This window comes from Seriola dumerili, unplaced genomic scaffold (genome assembly GCF_002260705.1).
Source record: "Seriola dumerili isolate Sdu_G_001 unplaced genomic scaffold, Sdu_1.0 BDQW01000002.1, whole genome shotgun sequence".
NCBI classification, from domain to species: domain Eukaryota; kingdom Metazoa; phylum Chordata; class Actinopteri; order Carangiformes; family Carangidae; genus Seriola; species Seriola dumerili.
Window position 1 is genome coordinate 10,700,182 of NW_019174257.1, and position 19,001 is coordinate 10,719,182.

Genomic DNA, 19,001 nt, shown 5'->3' on the forward strand with positions numbered 1-19,001 from the left:
TGCATTCTCTGAATTTGTTAAATAGATGGAAAGCACAACCCTTTGGAACTGAAAATAGTTTGCAATGCAGATGAGTTGTGTTGTATCTGACTTTCCTATCTGGTTCATGTTGTGGTCTGTTAGCTTTACCATCATCGGTCCAGTGGGTGTGTATTACAAGTCCGAAGACATTGATATAACCTTCCCTATCCTCATAGAGTTTGAACGTGTGTTGGTGTGCATGTGACCGTGTTAGAAGATTCAATGTTTTTTTCAAATCCTAGGCTAACAAGATATGTACAGGTTACACTGATTAAATGGGCCTGAGAAAGCAGATCTCATGCAGCACATAAATGATTACATGGTGCATGTGGGATGTGTGTTTGTGTATATCGCAGTGGGGGATGCTGACTTGGCATTTCCTCCATGTAAATATAACATGATTAATGGGCTCACCACCAAAATTAGACGAAGCACAGAAAGAGCTTCAACAGCAAAAAGAGAAAAAACCTTAACATGCTCCGTCCAACGATTTCCCATGAATATTGCATTACCATCAACGACACTTGCGTTAACAAAATTGATCAGGTTTTCTTGACAGACACTTAGTGCATCAACGCTGACAGAACGTGTTGCCACATCAGAATATTTCATTTGTGTCCCTTATTCAAGTTTAACTGATTTCTACTGTGAAACTTGATCTCTGTCTTTAACAGTTTAATGGTTTTGGTTAAAAGAAATGTTACTTTAAAAATATATGTCTGGTGAGATTCTGTTCTATTTATTATAAGAAATCCCATGAAAAGATCAGAACAAACAATGAATTTATCTTACTGTCTGTGTTTGCAAAGCCTAATATTTCTCTGTGCCACAGTTCTCTGTTGTTGTCCAAACACTTCTAAAAACAAATAAATGAGCCACACCGTTGAGCTAGGTGACACATTGCTTCATTATGCTGAACATGAGCTCTGTAGTTTATTTTGAATCGATTCCACACACAGTGTCCTGCTGCCATAAATTCTTGCTAGCACACCAAATCTACTGCTGAAAACAGTTCACAGCAAATGCACTGTTTACTCCTGTTTGAGTAACGTTTTCCAAAAAATTGACAGTGCCCAGCTGTTTCAGGAAATGATACCGCCTTTTTTAAAAGTGAAAGTGCTGTATATATTCATGACCTACAAGGGCCACAGACAGGCTGGATAAGTTGTAAAATATTGAGAAATGGACAAATGCATTGTTGGCTTTGGCCTTTCCATGGAATTTGTGAATCATAACAAAAATAAAGAACATTATCAGCTAGGGCTGCACGATATGCAAAACAAATCATATTGCGATTATTTTGGCAGCTATTGCGACTGCAATGTCAGTTGGAATGGTCGTTTTGCATTTCATTTTCACTGAAATAAAATTGCAGCTCCTGCAATTTGGATATTGCACTTGGCCATATTGCCATTTCGATTATATTTTGATTAATTGTGCAGCCCCATTATCAGCCTTTTCCTTTAATGGCCAAGATACCAACATGTTTCTCTGTTGATTTTTGTTTGTATGTATTTACCTTCCTGTTTGTCTGTCTAGCAACCTGTCTGACTCTCTCTGAAGTGTCCTGAACACAAGCCACATGGTCTTTAGCACAAACAATGAATCATCATTATGAATAACCTTGATGTATCATTTTTATGTATTATATTCATATGGTTTTATGAATCACCCATGCAAATTTTACCACCATATTAGCAAGCTGTCCCGAGCTTTGAAAGTGCTGCATAAATCGAGTTTAATTGGTGAATTAATTAATTTATCACTGCCTGTTATTATCTACATCTGTTTAGAGTGGTGACATTTAAATTTATTGGATTAAGCAGCACTTCACATAAGAGGTGATAACGGATGATTGAGAGCCAGATGAAGATGAGGACACACACAAACACACACACACACACACACACACAGAAACCCAGACACCTGCAGTTAGCTTTAGCATCTTTGTATCATGCCTACATCACACTTTAGAGAAGCACCAATGGGACAAAGTGTTAATGAAGGTGAAATTCTGAACAGATTGAGGCATTAGAAGAAAGGTCACGAGATCACCAAAATAATAAAAAATCATCAACTGAGGACCATGAATGTCTGTATCTAATTTAAACATTAAAACAATCAAGATGACTTGCGCTGGATCAAAGTGTTGATGAACGATGGGATGACCAATCGGTATTGTTATCTGCAGGCCCTGCCTTGAGCATAGCAAAAAACTAAATATTACATCTGTGAACGTAAACGAGGGAATGGATTATCTCACTGATTGACTGGTTGATGCATGAAATCATAAGGTTTTGGTGGGAAAAAAAACAGTGAGAAAGGCATTAAATAGTGTGCAAACATTTAAGTGTCTTTACCTGTGTTATCTGCTCCAGTTTCTGTTTCGCCCCCTTCAGGACAGGATCTGTATTACGGACGGTCATCTCTGGGTTCTCCCTCTGGGCTTTTAAAGTGCTGCCAACCACACGACCTGCATAACTACAGAAAGGGAGAACAAAAGAGAGACTTAGTACTTTCTGCCCCAGTTTTGTGTGTGTATGTGTGTGTGTGTGTGTGTGTGTGTGTTGCCCCAGTTTTCTCTCAGTCACCATGCTAGTGTGTTCATACTGTCTTCAGACTGGGTTTCATGATTTTATGACTGTGTTTGTGTGTGTGTGTGTGTGTGTGTGTTTGGGTCCACTATTGGATAGGTTTGCAAGTACGTACACACACACACACACAGCCACAGAGTTAAATTTGTTTATTTCTGGCATGAGAGAAGAGGAGTCATTTGAGACATTTAACGATGGTGACATGAGCTCATCTTCTGGCAGACTTATCATAATCTTAATCATCTTGTTAAAGTCACATAGATTTTTATTAAGGACTGATTTACTGTTGATAGTCACTGTTACTGGTGGTTTTCAGCAAGGCTGCAAAATGAATCAATTGTTACTTGTCCTGTAATTACTTGAATATAAAGAGTTCATACGAAACGATTAACTGGGCGGAGAAGCCTGACAGTGGAAACTTAAAGTCATCACTGAGTGTGATTCTTGATCATCTCACTTACTGATGTTTCTTTCTGTCGTGGGCTTGAAGTATCACATCATTTTGTGTGTGTGGGGGGTTGGAGTGGGTGGATCAAAAAAGAAGATGAAGTGAGAGAAAAGCAAAAGAGAAGAAACAACAGTTCATGAGTCATATTTTTCCAGAGTTTCCAAGTTCCAAACCAGCTTTACTAACTAATACAATCAGCCACCAGCTCACTAACCACTGAGTCCACACCCTCGAAAACACAAACACACTCTGGCTATGGCAACAAGGGAATGGGATTGTGGGAACCAGGGAGCAGAGACATGGTGGGTAAATCTAATAATGACTTGACCAATCTGCAGAGACAGTGAGGTGGAGAAAACCCCAGCCTCTGGAGCCATGCTTACTCTGCTGGTCTGAAATCAGATCCTATCAGAAACTTCTACATGATGCATAAAGTCTCAAATTAAGTTGAACAAATCTATGTTTTATTCTCATACACACTGTGTTTTCATGCATAAATTTTTCCCAATAAAAGGTCTTATTGATGTCAAAGTGTTCATGCTCAAGTTCACCTTCTTTCATGTGTTTTGGCTTCATTAAATTTGACATTGCGATCCATGATAACTGCTCTGAGAGAAGTGCTTATGAACCGTCTCCGTGAGATACATTTTCCAGTCCAGCTTTGAGCAAGTTCATTTTAAATATGCAGCCAATCACATACAACATCAACAGATCAAGAGCTGCATGTTTAATTTAAGAGAGGATGAGACTACAGATCCTCATGGGGAAAATCAGGTCACTAGAGAAGCAAAAAATAGTATGAAGCAGTGGTGAAAAGGATACAGAATATGACTATAATCCAAATAATGAATAGAAACAGAACTAAATAAAAAAAAAACATTATATTGCTGACGCATTCAACATATCCAGTAGCCTTAAGTGGGTAGTTTTGCTCTTATATTTCATGATGAGATGCATTATTGCGGTAATGGTTATTTCTGCTGCCAATGCACTGGAGAAAAACTGCCTTGTAAATGCAAAACATCATGACTACAGGAAAGGAACAGATGATCAGGGTCTGTGGGACTGTACCACTGTGTACATGAATCAGCTATTTTGATTAGCATTGCATATTCATTAACTGATAGTCCCAATGCAATGCTAGACCAGTGTACCATACGTGATCAGGTTGTACTGTGTTACATATCATATATTACTGTGTTTACATACAAACAGCCTAAGTGACCAATCGCAGTTCTCATGAAGGCACATGTCATCTACAGTGCGGCCATGGTGGCTACAGACAAGGTCCGAAGTTACACTATAGACTCTCTGTAATGGAAATATACATGTACCTTAAGGCTTCTCAAGATTTTCTATTCAGCCCATGTTCTGAAGTGCTTGACAAGCCTTTGAACAGGCTACACTGAACCAACCACTCATGGAAATACTGTGATAGAATATCATATCTGGATTTTATCAAAATTCTTATGTTCTATTTTTGTTCCAGAAACAAACACTTTGTGTAAGCTGAATCGTTGAGTTGATTTGTTAGTGGGTGCACTGTTTACATTTTTTTTTTCAAATTCTTTGATCCCAACATGCTCCAGAGAAAGTTAGGCACGCTGCACAAAACAAAGTGAGAGACCCTTATAAATCCAGAGAGCCTGGGTTAAGCCTAACGTTAGCTGTCTAACACACTAATCTTACTTTATGAGACAGACCATATCTCATGGATCTTTTCTGTATTGCCACATAAACAAAAACAAAAGGCACATAAACAAAAGGCAACATTTCAAACACTATCACCATGGAAACTGCTCATATTGATTACAAAGATGCACCGGTGACCAGCAAAAGATCATAAAGTGCATCCCTGTGTATACAAATAATTTAATACTGCTTTTATTCTATGTCTGGAGTTGGAGAATATGGCTAACAAAAAAGGATAAGAGTATTGGGCGTAATAACAGGATACTGGTGCATATGTAAATGCATTAACACACATGCTAAAGGCTCAGCAGACCCCCCTGAACTGATTTATAAAATTCAAGGCAATAGAAAGAGGAAAATATGAGAGTGAGAAAGAAGAGGGAGAGAAGGACAGGAAAGGGGGAGGTGTAGGATGGGGAAAAAGAAATAAAAGCTCAATTAAAAACCACAGACTGTGTCCCCTGGGGGAATCCCAAGATTCCTCAGACTCCAGCAAAGATTTTAGGGATCAGTGTCAACACCACACATCTTATGAATTTGCTACAGACGCAAGATTGTCAGCACCTAACAAATGTTCTGGCAAATATGATGTTTTCTTTTATCGTTGTGAAAGCTGGGAATTTGCTCTTCTTCATTACAAACCATGCAGCCAAGAGTGACAGGCAATTGATTTGACTTTTATTCATACAAGATTGGCTGAGCATACTTGCTCTTTTATTGCCCACACCCTGTCTACAGTCAGACACAAACAAAACAAAATAATTAACAGAATTAGTCAAATCATTACCTGAATGGATGAGGCAATTATTAGCAATGGCTTTGAACTTTCAAATGAATATGAAATTTTGGGATTTTTAAGTGGTTTTGCACATTATTTCAAGACCAGCAAACAAACACTAAAGCAGTGTTTTCTTCCAGAGCATTAAAAGATATATGCAAGGTGGCAATTTTCCAGCAATACATTTATAATTAAATTATTACAGTTATTATGTTTCTCAGTAAAAGACAACCAAATAACTTAATCATGAAAAATGCAGTGGTGATAATTGTAATTATCTCCAGTAATGAATCCAAAAGCTTAATGGTAAATGGTATCTAGGGGCCTAAAGGTGAAGGCAGGAGCATGTCTACAAATTACATCTCTATAATCAGGAGCTATTGTAAGAGGCAAACAACTTCAACAGTACTTTTCCTTCATCTCAGAGATTTCTGCAAGCCAGGCTATTGTTGCAGCTTACAAAGAAATTTTTCTATATTCAAATGTAAGTTTCTCAGCGAGACAGATATCAAGAGTTTTATATTCTGTTGCCTTCTCTATATGAAAACCAGCAGTGGAGAAATTACTGTAGGCTAATATATCTGGATCTTGAGAACATGTTTGTTGTATTTGCATTAAAAGAGATAGTTTTGATATAGCAACATAGCCAATGTTAGCACCAACAGCTGTTTACTTACCAGCCTTGCCAAGAGCTTCAGTCATAGTTGTGTTTACAATAGGTTATAATACGCTCTCTGAGCTTCTTCAGCACACACTGGATGCAAGAGTGACTCGGTAAGAAAAAGTGGGCTTGCTGGGGTAAGCTGCTTAGCATGCTAACTTCAGCAGAAGAAAAGAAAGCAAAATAAAAGTAAACAAGAGTTAACATTGATGTTGCTTTCCACTGCTGGAGAAGTAACCCTTGCTTTTGCCAAGTAAAAGAATGAAGTTTGATAATGAATTTGCATCATTTCTTCTAGACTGGTGTGTAAACAGCTGTTAATGCTAATGTTGGCTATGTAGCAATAGCAAAATTTACAAATAGCTAGTGTAAGTGTTTTTATCAGTAAAAATAGTAGTGTTTGCATTTGACAGTTACGCACTGAAAGCTTGAATGGTGAAAAGGTTAGGGCTTAAAATGAATTCCTGTGAAAAATAACACCCGTCTACACAATCTCACACTGATGTCTAATAAAATAGCTCTAAGCCAGCCAAAATATGCGTTACTCTAAAAATAAAGAATCAAATGTACAAAAAGCTTTGGAGAAATCTGTGACTATACAGGCACAATGTTTTTATTGTCTAAACCAGTTATTAAATAATATAAACTAAGATGCCCTAACCCTTACTGCCGAGATGGGGCTATGATTGGCTGTGAAAACAAGACTGACATGGGGTCTCAGAGAGGGCTGCCTTCAGCTGTTATTGATCAGCATTTCGAGGATAAGTGACAGGTTGGACAAGACTTGAGGTCACGGCAATCTTCACTGCAAGTGCAGAGGGACCATATCAGCCAATTTCCATGACTATGACTATGCAAGATGTAATGGCAGATCAATTATTTATGTACTAAGCTCTATAATGATTGTTGCAATAGAAGGATGAAGAAAAGATCCATGTTGGTTCACTCATCAACTCTCTAAATAAATTTTAAATAAAGTTCAGCAGAAATGTAGTGAATGGTCATCATATCTTTTGTCTCTTTAATAAATTTTAAATATTTTTTTGTGCAAAAAAATACAACACATGACAGAGCTGATGAACAAGGGTATTCTGTGCGAAGGCTACTGAAGTTACAAAAAATGGCATATTGGCATATGTACAAACCTTCTTCTTCAGTTTGAGTAATAAATCTGACCCTGTGGATTTTGCTTTCCATTCAGCTGGAGAAGGTATAAGCAGCATCTGCACATCTAAAGCATTTTGTCATGTCCAATATTTGCTGTCCTGCTGAATGTATTGGAAGCTGTCTAAGCTGTGAATGAGCTATTGGCCAGACGACACAGAGTCGGGCTGTGCTGTTGGTTTGACACCAGATGATAATATTGCAGAAAGTGTGCTGCAGATGACACAGAGAGGTGTGACTATGAGTGACACTTAATAAGATCTGGAGAATGACAGACATAAATCACCACCACCATAATGACAATGCTGCTCTGCTGTTGCCCTCGGTTACTGCAGGGTTGCTAACGGTAACACACACAGATTCTTGTGTCTCATCCCTGTACCAAATGTTTCGAACGTCTGTAGCATGCACGGAAACACACTTGCACGCACACACACATGCACGCTCGTACAAGCACAGTGAAAATGCAATTACCTGAGATAGTGATCTGATGCAAGAGAGGTGTGTAATTATAAGAATCACAACCTCAATTGTACATCTACCTGCATTCCTCTGGAGACATTTACATAGCTCTGTCACAGTTACACACACACACACACACACACACACACCATTTTTATGTCATCCCCCGTCTCTCTCCCCAACTTTCCTTTCTCACTCTCACTGTGTCTATCACAATAAAGGCAAAAATTGAATTGAAATTCAATTAATGTATCAGGCAAATAATAATATTGCCTACATTAGTACTAGTGTTTTATTACAGCTTACGGTCACAAACTAACAAACCACGCTATTGCACTGGGCTTCTCTTTGAGAGCTTTTCAGTCAAGTAAAAAAAATGTATAGATAGTCAAAGACACTTGAGGTCCATTTATTAGAGAAGTCTTTCATCTGTGTGTTGGACTTCAAAGTTCACTGAGAACTGAACCCAGAACCTCAAAACTTCATAGCAGTCTCCTATCACTCTGAGCCATTTGGTCAGACACTTCAGAGCTATATGTCTTACAGCATTTGAGTTTTTGCATGAGGGACTTGAAAATTCAGTGAGCCTAAGGGTCGCACCCACATCCTCAACACTTCCAAGCACTCCTAACATCGTGAGCTAGTTGTATAAAGACTTGACCAATATTTGTTAGAGCCTTTGAATGTTTTCTTTAGGTGTTGGACTTCAAAAGTGCAGCACCTGGATTGAGCCTAATATTTCAAAACTTACCTGAGCTATTAGAGTAGACACACTTGAACTTCATTTCTTTTGCTTTTGAGTCTTTCCTTTGCACTCTGGATGTCAAAATATAGTGAGCATCAAAAGGATTGTAGCTCTAACCTCAAAATGTATCAATGGGCCTCTGACTCCTTGAGCCATCTGGTCAGGAGCATTTGTAAGTTTGGCTATTGCTACATAGCTGACATTAGTATTAACAGCTGTATAGTGACTAGTATTGCCAAAAGCTTCAGCCATTGTTGTGTTTACAAGAGATTATAATACGCCCTCTGAGCAGCGCTACTTCTTCTGGAACAGCTGGACACTACAGTGACTCGGTACTGAAAAGTGACAAGATGGTCTAGCCGGACCGTCTAAGACGGTGAGACATTTGCTCTGCAGTGAATTTTGAAGTCCATATAGTATATCTCCATATAGTCCATATATATATTTGTATATAGAGCTATGTGTCATTTTCCCACTGCCACTGACTGTGTTGGCTACTGGTCCATTGTTAGTGAGTGTGTAACAATGGGGAGGTCCAATGGTGGACAGGTTTGCAACCACACATGTAGGCACAGACACACACTTCTCTATCCTCCCTATAATCCCCTCTGAAAAATATAAATTTTCCTCTGCCTGTGAAGTGGTTATGGCTTATGTACAACAAATATTCATGCATTAAGAAAATACACAAAACACAACAAAAAATTGGGTGTGGCAGGTCTTCAGTGGTGAAAGCAGAGTGACTGTCTGGTTACTGAGGATGATGATAAGATACCTCCCTCTATTGGAGAAACTCAGCTATTACAGTTCTAAATGGCTGCAAAGAAAGTACAGCTTAACCTGTCAATGCATAAGACACATCTTTTAAAACATTTACCTGCAACTGTTATGAATATTCCACACCAGTTACACAATATCAGTACATTGTTGTACTGTACTACTTGTATCTTGTTTACAGGCCAGACAATCAATAGTTCAAATACATAATCAGCACTCTACTACATATTGCACACACTGGAATAATTTCATTTTCATTTGTACCATTTGATGTGGATCAGTTGTACCAGTATGAGATTATTTCTCTGTGTGATTTTTTTGTTAACAAAATGAAATCATCCTACCTGCCACATGATGTAATTTAAATGGTTATTCTAAAAACAGCCTTATCTGAATATAGTTTATATGTACTGTATAACATAATGACCCATCGTCATTTTACTCTGTGCTCTGCTGAGTGTGCTTGAGAGTCTCGCCTGTGTGGGTGTGTGTGTAGGTGGATAAGGTGGAATGGCCTGGAGCGATTGGAGGATAGTCTGCTGCCAGTTTGGTCCCCCCATCACCTTAGTTTATATTTGGCCTTGGGCCTTCAGTTTGTGTTGGCAGCTAATAGCAGCATTTTCTCAGTGGTCTCCAAATTGTTAGGTTGTTCAAGGCTACTTGTTGGTAGATGTATTCTGAGAGTCTATTGTCATGTTGTTTAATATTGTAAATATGATGAACAGAGATTGTATTTGTAAACTGTAGGAAATGGTTTAGTTAGAGTTAGTTTAGGTAAAACTCTTGAAAGATGCTATTTAAGACGGCTTTAGAAATAAATGTTTTCACTCTATTATTCCAGGCTTTCAAGGTTTGACTTAGGCACCACAGAGGAAATGAGATCTTGTACGATGCACTCTCATTTCCCTAGACAGAGGTGTGACCATCTTCATCACTACGCCAGCTCGTAACCCAGAAGAAAGACAAGTTTATAATCTGCTGTCCCCTCTTTTATCATCCTTCCATAATACTTTCTCATCATTCTGTGCGTTTTGCCGCCTCTTTCTCTACCTCACACATACACACACTCTCACCAACACAGACATTTGTAAGTGAAGTGGGTCAGAGGGCGGAGGAGATGAATGGGGGTCTGAATAGAAGGATGGAGAGATGAATGGATGGCTGAATTAATGAATGAATGGGTGGATGGATAGATGCAAGAGAGAAGAAGATGTAAAGAGGTCAGAGAGGCACAGACTGGCTGCAATCCAACACAGGCCAATTGCAACATCTCCTCTAACCCTCTAAGAAAAAATCCACCACCCTAAACCACGTACTTCACAGATGACTGAGGATTTCTGAAATTTTTACTTCAAGTTTTGTTCATGTGTACAAACATCACCTTACTGACAGACAGAATTAAAAATAAAGTATGGATTTATCTTTAAAATATGGCCAACATTTCAAAATGAGAACTTAATCACACTTCATTTCTCAGTAACATCCCTACTGTGTGGCAATGATTTGGCTGAATATGATAAACTGCTTCTCTGGGGTTGAACTCCATCCAAATACTTTAGCAGCACAGTTCTTGGACTTAAGGCAAAGTATTCAGCCAGAAGGTTGTCTTGGCTGTGACAAGTTTAGGGACTAAAATACCAGTTGAAGCTGTTTGCAAAGCTTATGCAACATTGTAGCAATTATGATAATCACAATTTGGTGACTTTTTTAATTAATTCTAGTGTCTGCTTAAAGGTTATACATGTCCGTCACATTCAGCCATACTGTAAGATGGAGCATATTCAACCACAAGAGTTGCAACATTGAGGGTGTAATCATCTGCATTTCTCCAAGACATAATAATACACATTGATGTAGATTATAATGTTTATTATTAATGCATATTGTATATTGATGTATACTATGGAATGTATTAATGATCGGTGGTCCTTTTAAGCTTAGTTATATATTTAAAGGGAGGTCCTGTTCCACTTTTCTTACAGTAAAATACCAGCAGACACAATAAAATGGCAGAGTCATTAAATACAAGGTTTACTGGCCTTCACTGTAGCACTGATAGTGACAAAGCAAAGTGTTTGTGTGTGTTTGTGTAGGATGTCCTTGCAAGACTACATGGCTGGTTTCATATGTCTGATAGACCATTAATGGAAAACCTTCTCCATCACAGCAACCGATTCCCTACCAAGATAAATGGAACTTAATGTTTGTGTGTGCGTGTGTGTGTCTGTGTGTGTGTGTGTGTGTGTCCGCGCGTGTGTGTGCATGCGCGTGCACCCATTTGTCTTGTTACCAGTTTAAGCTGCCAATGTAATCACCATGAGAAAGACTCTGGAAATGAACTCTCTAACCTTCACAACCCTGTCACCCCCCTGCCCTGGCAACTATTAGGAGCCACACACACACACACACACACACACACAGAAAAACATGCACATACGCACATGCACACACACTCACATATGCTGCACTTTTGTCCCCTTTTTTTGATGTAAAAATTATTCTGAGTAAAATGAATACACAGTCATGGATGACTACCTAAGTGATGCACTCATTTCTTGCATTTGATGCTCATAAAGTTTTGTTTCAGTTAAATGTAGAAAATACAAACACACTGAATGGATTGTGAACCTCTCAACAACAATTTAGGAGATATGACATTGATATCAGGCTTACCTAAAGTAAGAAAAACATGATTTACACCAGTAAAGTGCAGCTGAGTTGAGATGGCACTTAACCCCAGACTGTATCTGGACATAATCAGTACATTGGAATAAATACACCTCCTACTGTACATTAATATTGCTGTAATATACTGCAGAGTCTGTGGAATTTTAAGCACAAGAGAGCAATGCTAAATACTGTAAGAGAGAAATTAAGAGAGAAGTAAATAATTAATCATGCACCACCTTGGATTTTACAGGGCCACCACAATACTGCACACGCCTGAGAATTCAGCCCAAGCCTGATCCAAGACCAACAGCTGATGAAATCTTTAAGCACAAACGTGGCCTAGCATCCAAAGCCAACATCAACGTCACAACTCTGTCTCTCCAAGTTCTTCTCTCGCTCCTACACACATTCAGTGTAGCATTTGAATAGTGAAGCTTTCGTCCGGTACTCCAGCATATTGGATGTAAAGTGAAACAATGAAATGTCACATTCCAGGGCTGTAGAGTGCGACCATTCAAAATCTGTGAAGTGCGACTAAACATTTTCATTGGTCGCACCAGTACGCCTGGTCTGTTACGCAGGTCTGTCTCAATGTGTATCAATTGAATTGTTTTTTTCGCCTCTGATTGGTTCTGACCCTGATTTTCTTCTACAGTGAATGTGGGGAAAAAATAAGCTATGTTTGTTTGAAACACGCATGCGCTGTACTCCTCGAGCCATGTCCCTACCTTAAAGCATACCAGTAATTCAAAATGAAGAGAAATACTGAATTTTTATTCAATCAAGAAAAAATGGTGCTGTTCCTGTTTACACCTGTCCACACCCCCGAAAAACCCAGCCCAGACCCAATATCATTGGCAGAGGTAACCGCTCCACCCACCACCTGTCTCCCCTGTCCCCAGTAAGATCAGTGGTGGAACAACTAAATATACCAATACAGCAATGTAAAAAGTAAAGGCCAGCATGAAAAATCCCACTTAGAAAAAAAAAAATAATAATAAGTATTAGCAGCAAAATGTAGTTACAGTATGAAAGTAAAAGAACTGGTTTGGGCCCTCTGACTGATGTATTATTATATATGACATCATCATCAATGTAAAAAGTTAGTCTGGAGCCCTGCATTCCCTCCATTTGGGTTTGCAATTTCATCATTGGTCCAGTATTGAACTTTATGAGCATTAAATGCCAGAAATGGATGCTTGCCTCGGGTAGCAGTCAAGGACCACATATTGTGTCTGAGCAGCTGTTCTACATTCCCGGTGTTTGGTGCGTCCTTCCTGGGAATTTTCTTTAGCTACAAAGTAATGCATTCAGTGCAACACACATACCTCTCTGCAACGTCTTGGCCACTCCAGCATGTGTGCTGCTCAACCTCCATCTCACTCTCACAAAGCATCTCTGGCAGCTCTGAGAAAAACCACTGGTACCGCTGTATAGAGCCCTCAAACTCCCTGAAAGAGAGACAGAGAGTTGTGCACAGTTGATTGCCAGGGTTGTTGTAGGGAGGAGTAGGATCAATGTATCATAAGTTTTTATTTGTTCCAATTAAGACTTGTCACGTCCAATTACCTGTGAAATGCTTTCTGATAGACTCTGGTAAGTTACTGAAAACAACACGGGGAAGGGAAAAGGGAAGCTCTTAGCACTTTTGAAAATGAATTATTAATGCAAATCTGATATGAAGGTTTTCATTTAATGAGTTGTCTGATTTCAGGTTGTATTTTCTCAAAGTCACATTAGAAAATGACTGTATCCTTTGGGAGACATTAAACATAAAACACAAAGATTGTATTACTGAAATGCAGTTAAAGCAATTAAAAGTTGAGTGTTTGGTCTGTGACTACCATTATTAGAGGGAATATCTGTGTTATCTAATATGTGATATCTGATATTTAGATGTTCTCATTGGAAGAACACCTTTGACACGGGCTCTTCACTGAAGGCTGATAAATGGACAGAGTAAACAAGTGTTGTGAAATACATGAAAATACATTAGCAAGTAATTAGATGTCTGGCATTTTACTTCTTGATTATGGACAAGTGCATGGGATGTAATACTCCAGTGGTAATAATTAAAAGCGCAATTGATTGAGACGAATTTACCTAGACAGTTTTTTCAGGCTTCGACTCTTGTCACCTCTGGAACCTTTAAGAGGGAACAACCTGGTGGAATACAAATGTGCAAACACAAACAGACATATAAACACACACAGCCAAATATCTGAATTGATTTTCTTCTGCTATGACTCAAGGTTGAAACTAAAATAAAACCTCTACACTATCTCTCTGTTCACTGATTTAATTCACCTACAGTGGCCCCGAATATTCTCAGATGTAACTCACCTGCGGGACTGCAGCTGCAGACGCTGATAAGCAACAGGACCCACTGAGGGAGGTGAGGTGACAGATGACCTCTCTGAGGTTAGTAATGCAGCAGAAGTCACTGAGGTTGTAATATGGTAGGTGGAGGGTTTTGCATTCGTCATCATGGGACCAGCTGCCTGCGGACCGCACACCTTCTCTACCTGAGGAGGAGACAGTTTGCACTGTGGTTTATTGGACAGGCTCATGAGGTCGCACGTAGTGATATACATGGAGTAACAGTGGTTTCAGTTTGTTTTTTTGGTCGCTTTAAAAAGTAGATTCACTCAAGTTTGCACTGTCCCTTGCAGAGGCAGATGCTGAATGTTTCAAGCATCTATCATTAGCTATTTTCAGAGTGAGAATTATACGTGACAATCATTTCCTTCTGAAATATATTGCAGTGGAAGTATAAAGTATCATAAAATAGAAAAACTCAAGTAAAGTACAATTACCTCCAAATTGTACTTAAGAACAGTATTTCGATTAAATGTACTTAATTACTTTCCACCACTATTAATACAATTACTTAGCTCACATTGATTTTAATACTGTTCAATTAGCCAACAGGTAACACATTCCTGAGTGAAAGCAAGGGGGTGGCCATTACAAAAGCTAATATCCAACAGGTTCAAGACTAACCGCCACAGCCACACAAAAGACTATTAAAATGAAATAATAAACTCTATATTGACGTCAAAATGTACCTCTACAACAACTAATCCTGAAATGAATGAATAGAACTAATTAATTTCCAAGCCATTATCCAAACCGCTCATCCTTACAGGGGCTGGTGCCAATTGACATTGGGCGAGGGCAGGGTGCATCCTGGACAGGTCGCCAGTCTATCACAGGGCTGACTCATAGAGACAAATAACCATTCACACTCACATTCACACCTACGGGCAATTTCAAGTTGCCAGTTAACCTGACCCTGAACCCACGGAGGAGACCCTGTCCACAACACTCCCCAGCCGGCTGGCAGGTTTGAGCTAAGAACCTTCTTGCTGTGAGACGACAGTGCTAACCACTTTACCACTGTACAGAGCAAAATTTGTTTTGTGCCGTTAAGTGTCCCATTGTGTTGGGAAATCAAACAATTTTTTTTCTCAAAACCCAACATGTTGGAGCAGTTTTTCCTCATTTACAGAAATTACTGTGATCTCAAAATTTGTGGTATAATGATTTATTGACCCTAAATGCTGCACATAGCGCCTGTAAACTGTTAAAAGGTTAGGGCTTAGCCTTTGGTGATGTCTCCAATGAATAAAAAGCTTGATCAAATATTTGATGAAGTGGTATTTTCTTATTAGCCACAATTAGCAGTGTGATTATGCTTGTGTGTTTGTTTACCTCTCAGGAATCTACTCTACTAAGTCCACAATGTTCTCTCAAAGTTGGACAGCTACTCTATTTCTTCCTCCAACAGTGTGTGCATGCATGTGTTTGTGTGTCGTCTGTTTGTCCGGAGATTAGCCACAGAAACTTTCTCATCACTCAGAACCAAGCTGCATTCTGGGTATCGGTTGTCCCGCCAACCAAAGCCTTTGTCTGGCACTGGATCTGTATTCACACTCACATACACACTCGCACACACACACAGACTGAGGGGAACCCCAGATTCTCTGAAGAATGAGGCTGTTTTTAGCCCATCTAGGTACAAGGCTTTTGTGAGGAGATCCAACTGCCAGGCTGAAAGAAACCCACGGCCTTCTTCACTCTGTGTCCAAAATTCAAATGACTTTATTATGGGGCATATGAGTACGGATGTTTCAGTAATCTGTTACTGCTCCTGATTTACTTTTAAGCTCTTTAATAATTGTATTTTACAGGGGCCACAATTACTTTTTCAGTAGACTGGTATCAACATCCAGAGTCCAAATTTCTTACATATAAAAATTTCAAGTATAGAGTGTAAACAGCAAACCACTTGGATATTTCCCCTCCATCCCATCATCCCCTCTGCTTACTGTGGCTGTAATGCGTGGCCCATGCAGCTGAGCGTGCAGTATGGCATCATTCACATGGTTTCGGACCGCTAGCAGAGCTAACTCCAAGCTGTTGTGGTTGCTGCTAGTCGCTAAAGTGACGGCTAACCGTTGGAGCAATACCACCAGACTCCCCCAGGGGGCGCCAAGCTCTGATACACCCACCTAGAATGGACAGAATGAACAGGTAAAGAAGAAGAAATACAAGGGCGCAGAAATGGTTACAAAAATGAAGAAAGAGGAAGGAGGACAGGAAAGGAAGAAAGGGAGAAAAAAAATAAAGACAAGTTTAAATTTGTTTCTCAAAGGCTGTAAAATTAGCTTGGATGCATTTGGTGGACAGTGTGCTAGATTTTTCCCTTTAGTTCTCTTGTTATCGCTGAGACTATGGAGTGTGCAAGAACCTTTTTGCAACCACCACTTGTTAATATACCAAATTTCGAAATCCATTAATCAAAAACAAATTGATGGAGGGAAATTAGCCAATGCTTGAGATGACTGGCAGTTCCCATCTCATGACAGGACAGACCACATTTCCCATGGACCAAATTGTTCCTTTCACAGTAGGAATGTTCCTTCTTGTCCTTCTAACTCTTTTTTAAGCTTTAATGTGTTTTTCTTTCTTTTTCTCTACTGAAGAGGATAACCATGTTGGGAGTTGTTTTTCCATCACACTTTCTTTGCTTCCAAGAAACTTTCAAGCAGGATGAACAGTGCCATCTTCCAGTTTTGTGCTATAAAGAAGTCTCTCCATTGTGGGCACTGTTAAAGCTGTCCAGCAAATTTCGAGGCAGCCCAGTAAGATGCACGGAAGACACTGCCAGTTCTCTTGGCAATGCTCTTGTTATTTGTAAGTCTAAAACTTGGGAATGATTTATTGATGATAAAATGCTGTGATTTACTGATTCAGTAATGTGAGCGATGGGAGATTTAAAACAATTTTTTACTTGCCTCTCCAGAGGCACAGAGAAACAAATACCCCCTGAAACCTCCCATGCATCTAAAACAGCATCCCACAGCGCAATACACACACACTTGACCTGAAAAAAATAACATTAGATGACCTTTTGCTAATCTCCAAACTCTCAATCTGGAAGGAGATTACAAATAATTTAGAGGTGTCAGGAAGTTCTTGAGCAAGTTAATTTACTGGAATAGTTGAACATTGGGAAATGTGCTTCTTCTTACTTCTTCCAGCACCTAATAAAACCACAAATTGTCCTTTTTAATTTCTTTTTGTGTATGGATTAAATAAACAAAATATAATACGTAAGTAAAATTTTGAGGCACTGGTAGGTGTGTTAATGCACTTTGGACAGAGCCAGGATAAATGTTTCCCTTGCTTCTAGTTTTTATGCTAGGCCACGCTAATGGACTCCAAGCTCCGGCTCCATATTTAGCACACAGACTTCAGAGTGACATCAAACGTCTTATCTCCCTCTCTCTCAAAAAGACAATTCCTTTAAAAGTAGATTCTGATGAGGTAATGAGGCTGAGGCTTGCAAAACAATACATATATCCAAACTCTGAGTTCACAAACATTCAACCACTTACCAGACATCCTCTCATGATGTTAACACATAGTCCGGTACAGGGCCGTATAAGTGTCAGCCCTCTGCAGTGGGAACAGTACTGCATCCTCACTAACCCTCGCCCACACTCTCTGGATAACGTCGCCTTCTCGGTCGCATTCACAACCTCTCCAGCCAGTCTGAGCAGTCTGCTCAACGCTCGGCCTGCCCTGAGCGCACGGGACAGGCTGCTGACCAGGAGGCGAGGGTGGGGTCCAAAGGGGCTGACATCCTGCCGCGTCAACCTCAGACAGTCGTCGTGAGTGGTGGAGGTGGAGGGATAGGTCTGGAGTGACATGTGGCCAATCCCAGGGTTGAGCAGACGACGGTAAACCAAAGGGAAGAGATCATTGTAGAATCGGCGCACAGTGTTGTCTAGTGAGGAATTAGAGTCTCCAGAGAGGTGGCGTTTGATGTCGCCGAACAGCTGAAGCACAAGGGGGCGACAGTCGGTGGCCACAGCGGAGTAGGCGCTGTCGAACAGAGAGCTGGTCAGGTTGTATGTGAAGGACACGAGCGACTCGAAGGTCTCTGGAGCAAGAGAGAAGACAGAGGGACATGGATTTTACCATGAGCACCACGTATGTGCGCTCATGAAAAACATCCGTGATAACTAGTCAAGAATATAAATGGAAGGAATATGTAAGTGTTAACACAATTATCTACTGCTGGCAAAGGTATCCAGTTTCTTCAGTCTGCCATCTAATGACCCATCATCATGCTGGACTGGGAACTGTTTGCGTTCCAAGCTTCCCTGTACGCTAACTTGCTTGGTTAATCCAAAATACGACTTTAGGGCGCTTGCTATGAATTTAATTTGCAAAGCATTTAGTGATTTAGCGGTGTTTTTCATAATTCTGAGCACAGGGAAGAAGAAAATATTTTGAACAACCGCTGTCTTTGTGTCCTCGTGCCTGTGAGACACATGAAGGAAGACTGTCACTGTTTTATCAGTGAGGCACAACTTTACAACTGTTTTGTGAACCAAGTTAAGTATTTAAGCCAAAATCATCACACATGGAATTCGTCCCTGTGCCACCATTATATTTGCTAGTGACAACACTAGCTA

General features: G+C 39.8%; 1 protein-coding gene across 1 annotated transcript in view; it reads right to left on the reverse strand.

Moving 5' to 3' along the window:
• The window catches only part of LOC111217294 (glypican-5-like), a 47,807-nt gene that overhangs the window by 21,367 nt on the left and 7,439 nt on the right, over positions 1-19,001 (reverse strand). The window contains exons 3-8 of the mRNA XM_022739083.1: positions 17,916-18,463; positions 16,344-16,526; positions 14,356-14,537; positions 14,116-14,175; positions 13,341-13,463; positions 2,382-2,502 (exon numbers count right to left, since the gene is read on the reverse strand). Of these exons, the coding sequence (XP_022594804.1) occupies positions 2,382-2,502; positions 13,341-13,463; positions 14,116-14,175; positions 14,356-14,537; positions 16,344-16,526; positions 17,916-18,463 (1,217 nt within the window). The remainder of the gene's footprint in view (positions 1-2,381; positions 2,503-13,340; positions 13,464-14,115; positions 14,176-14,355; positions 14,538-16,343; positions 16,527-17,915; positions 18,464-19,001) is intronic.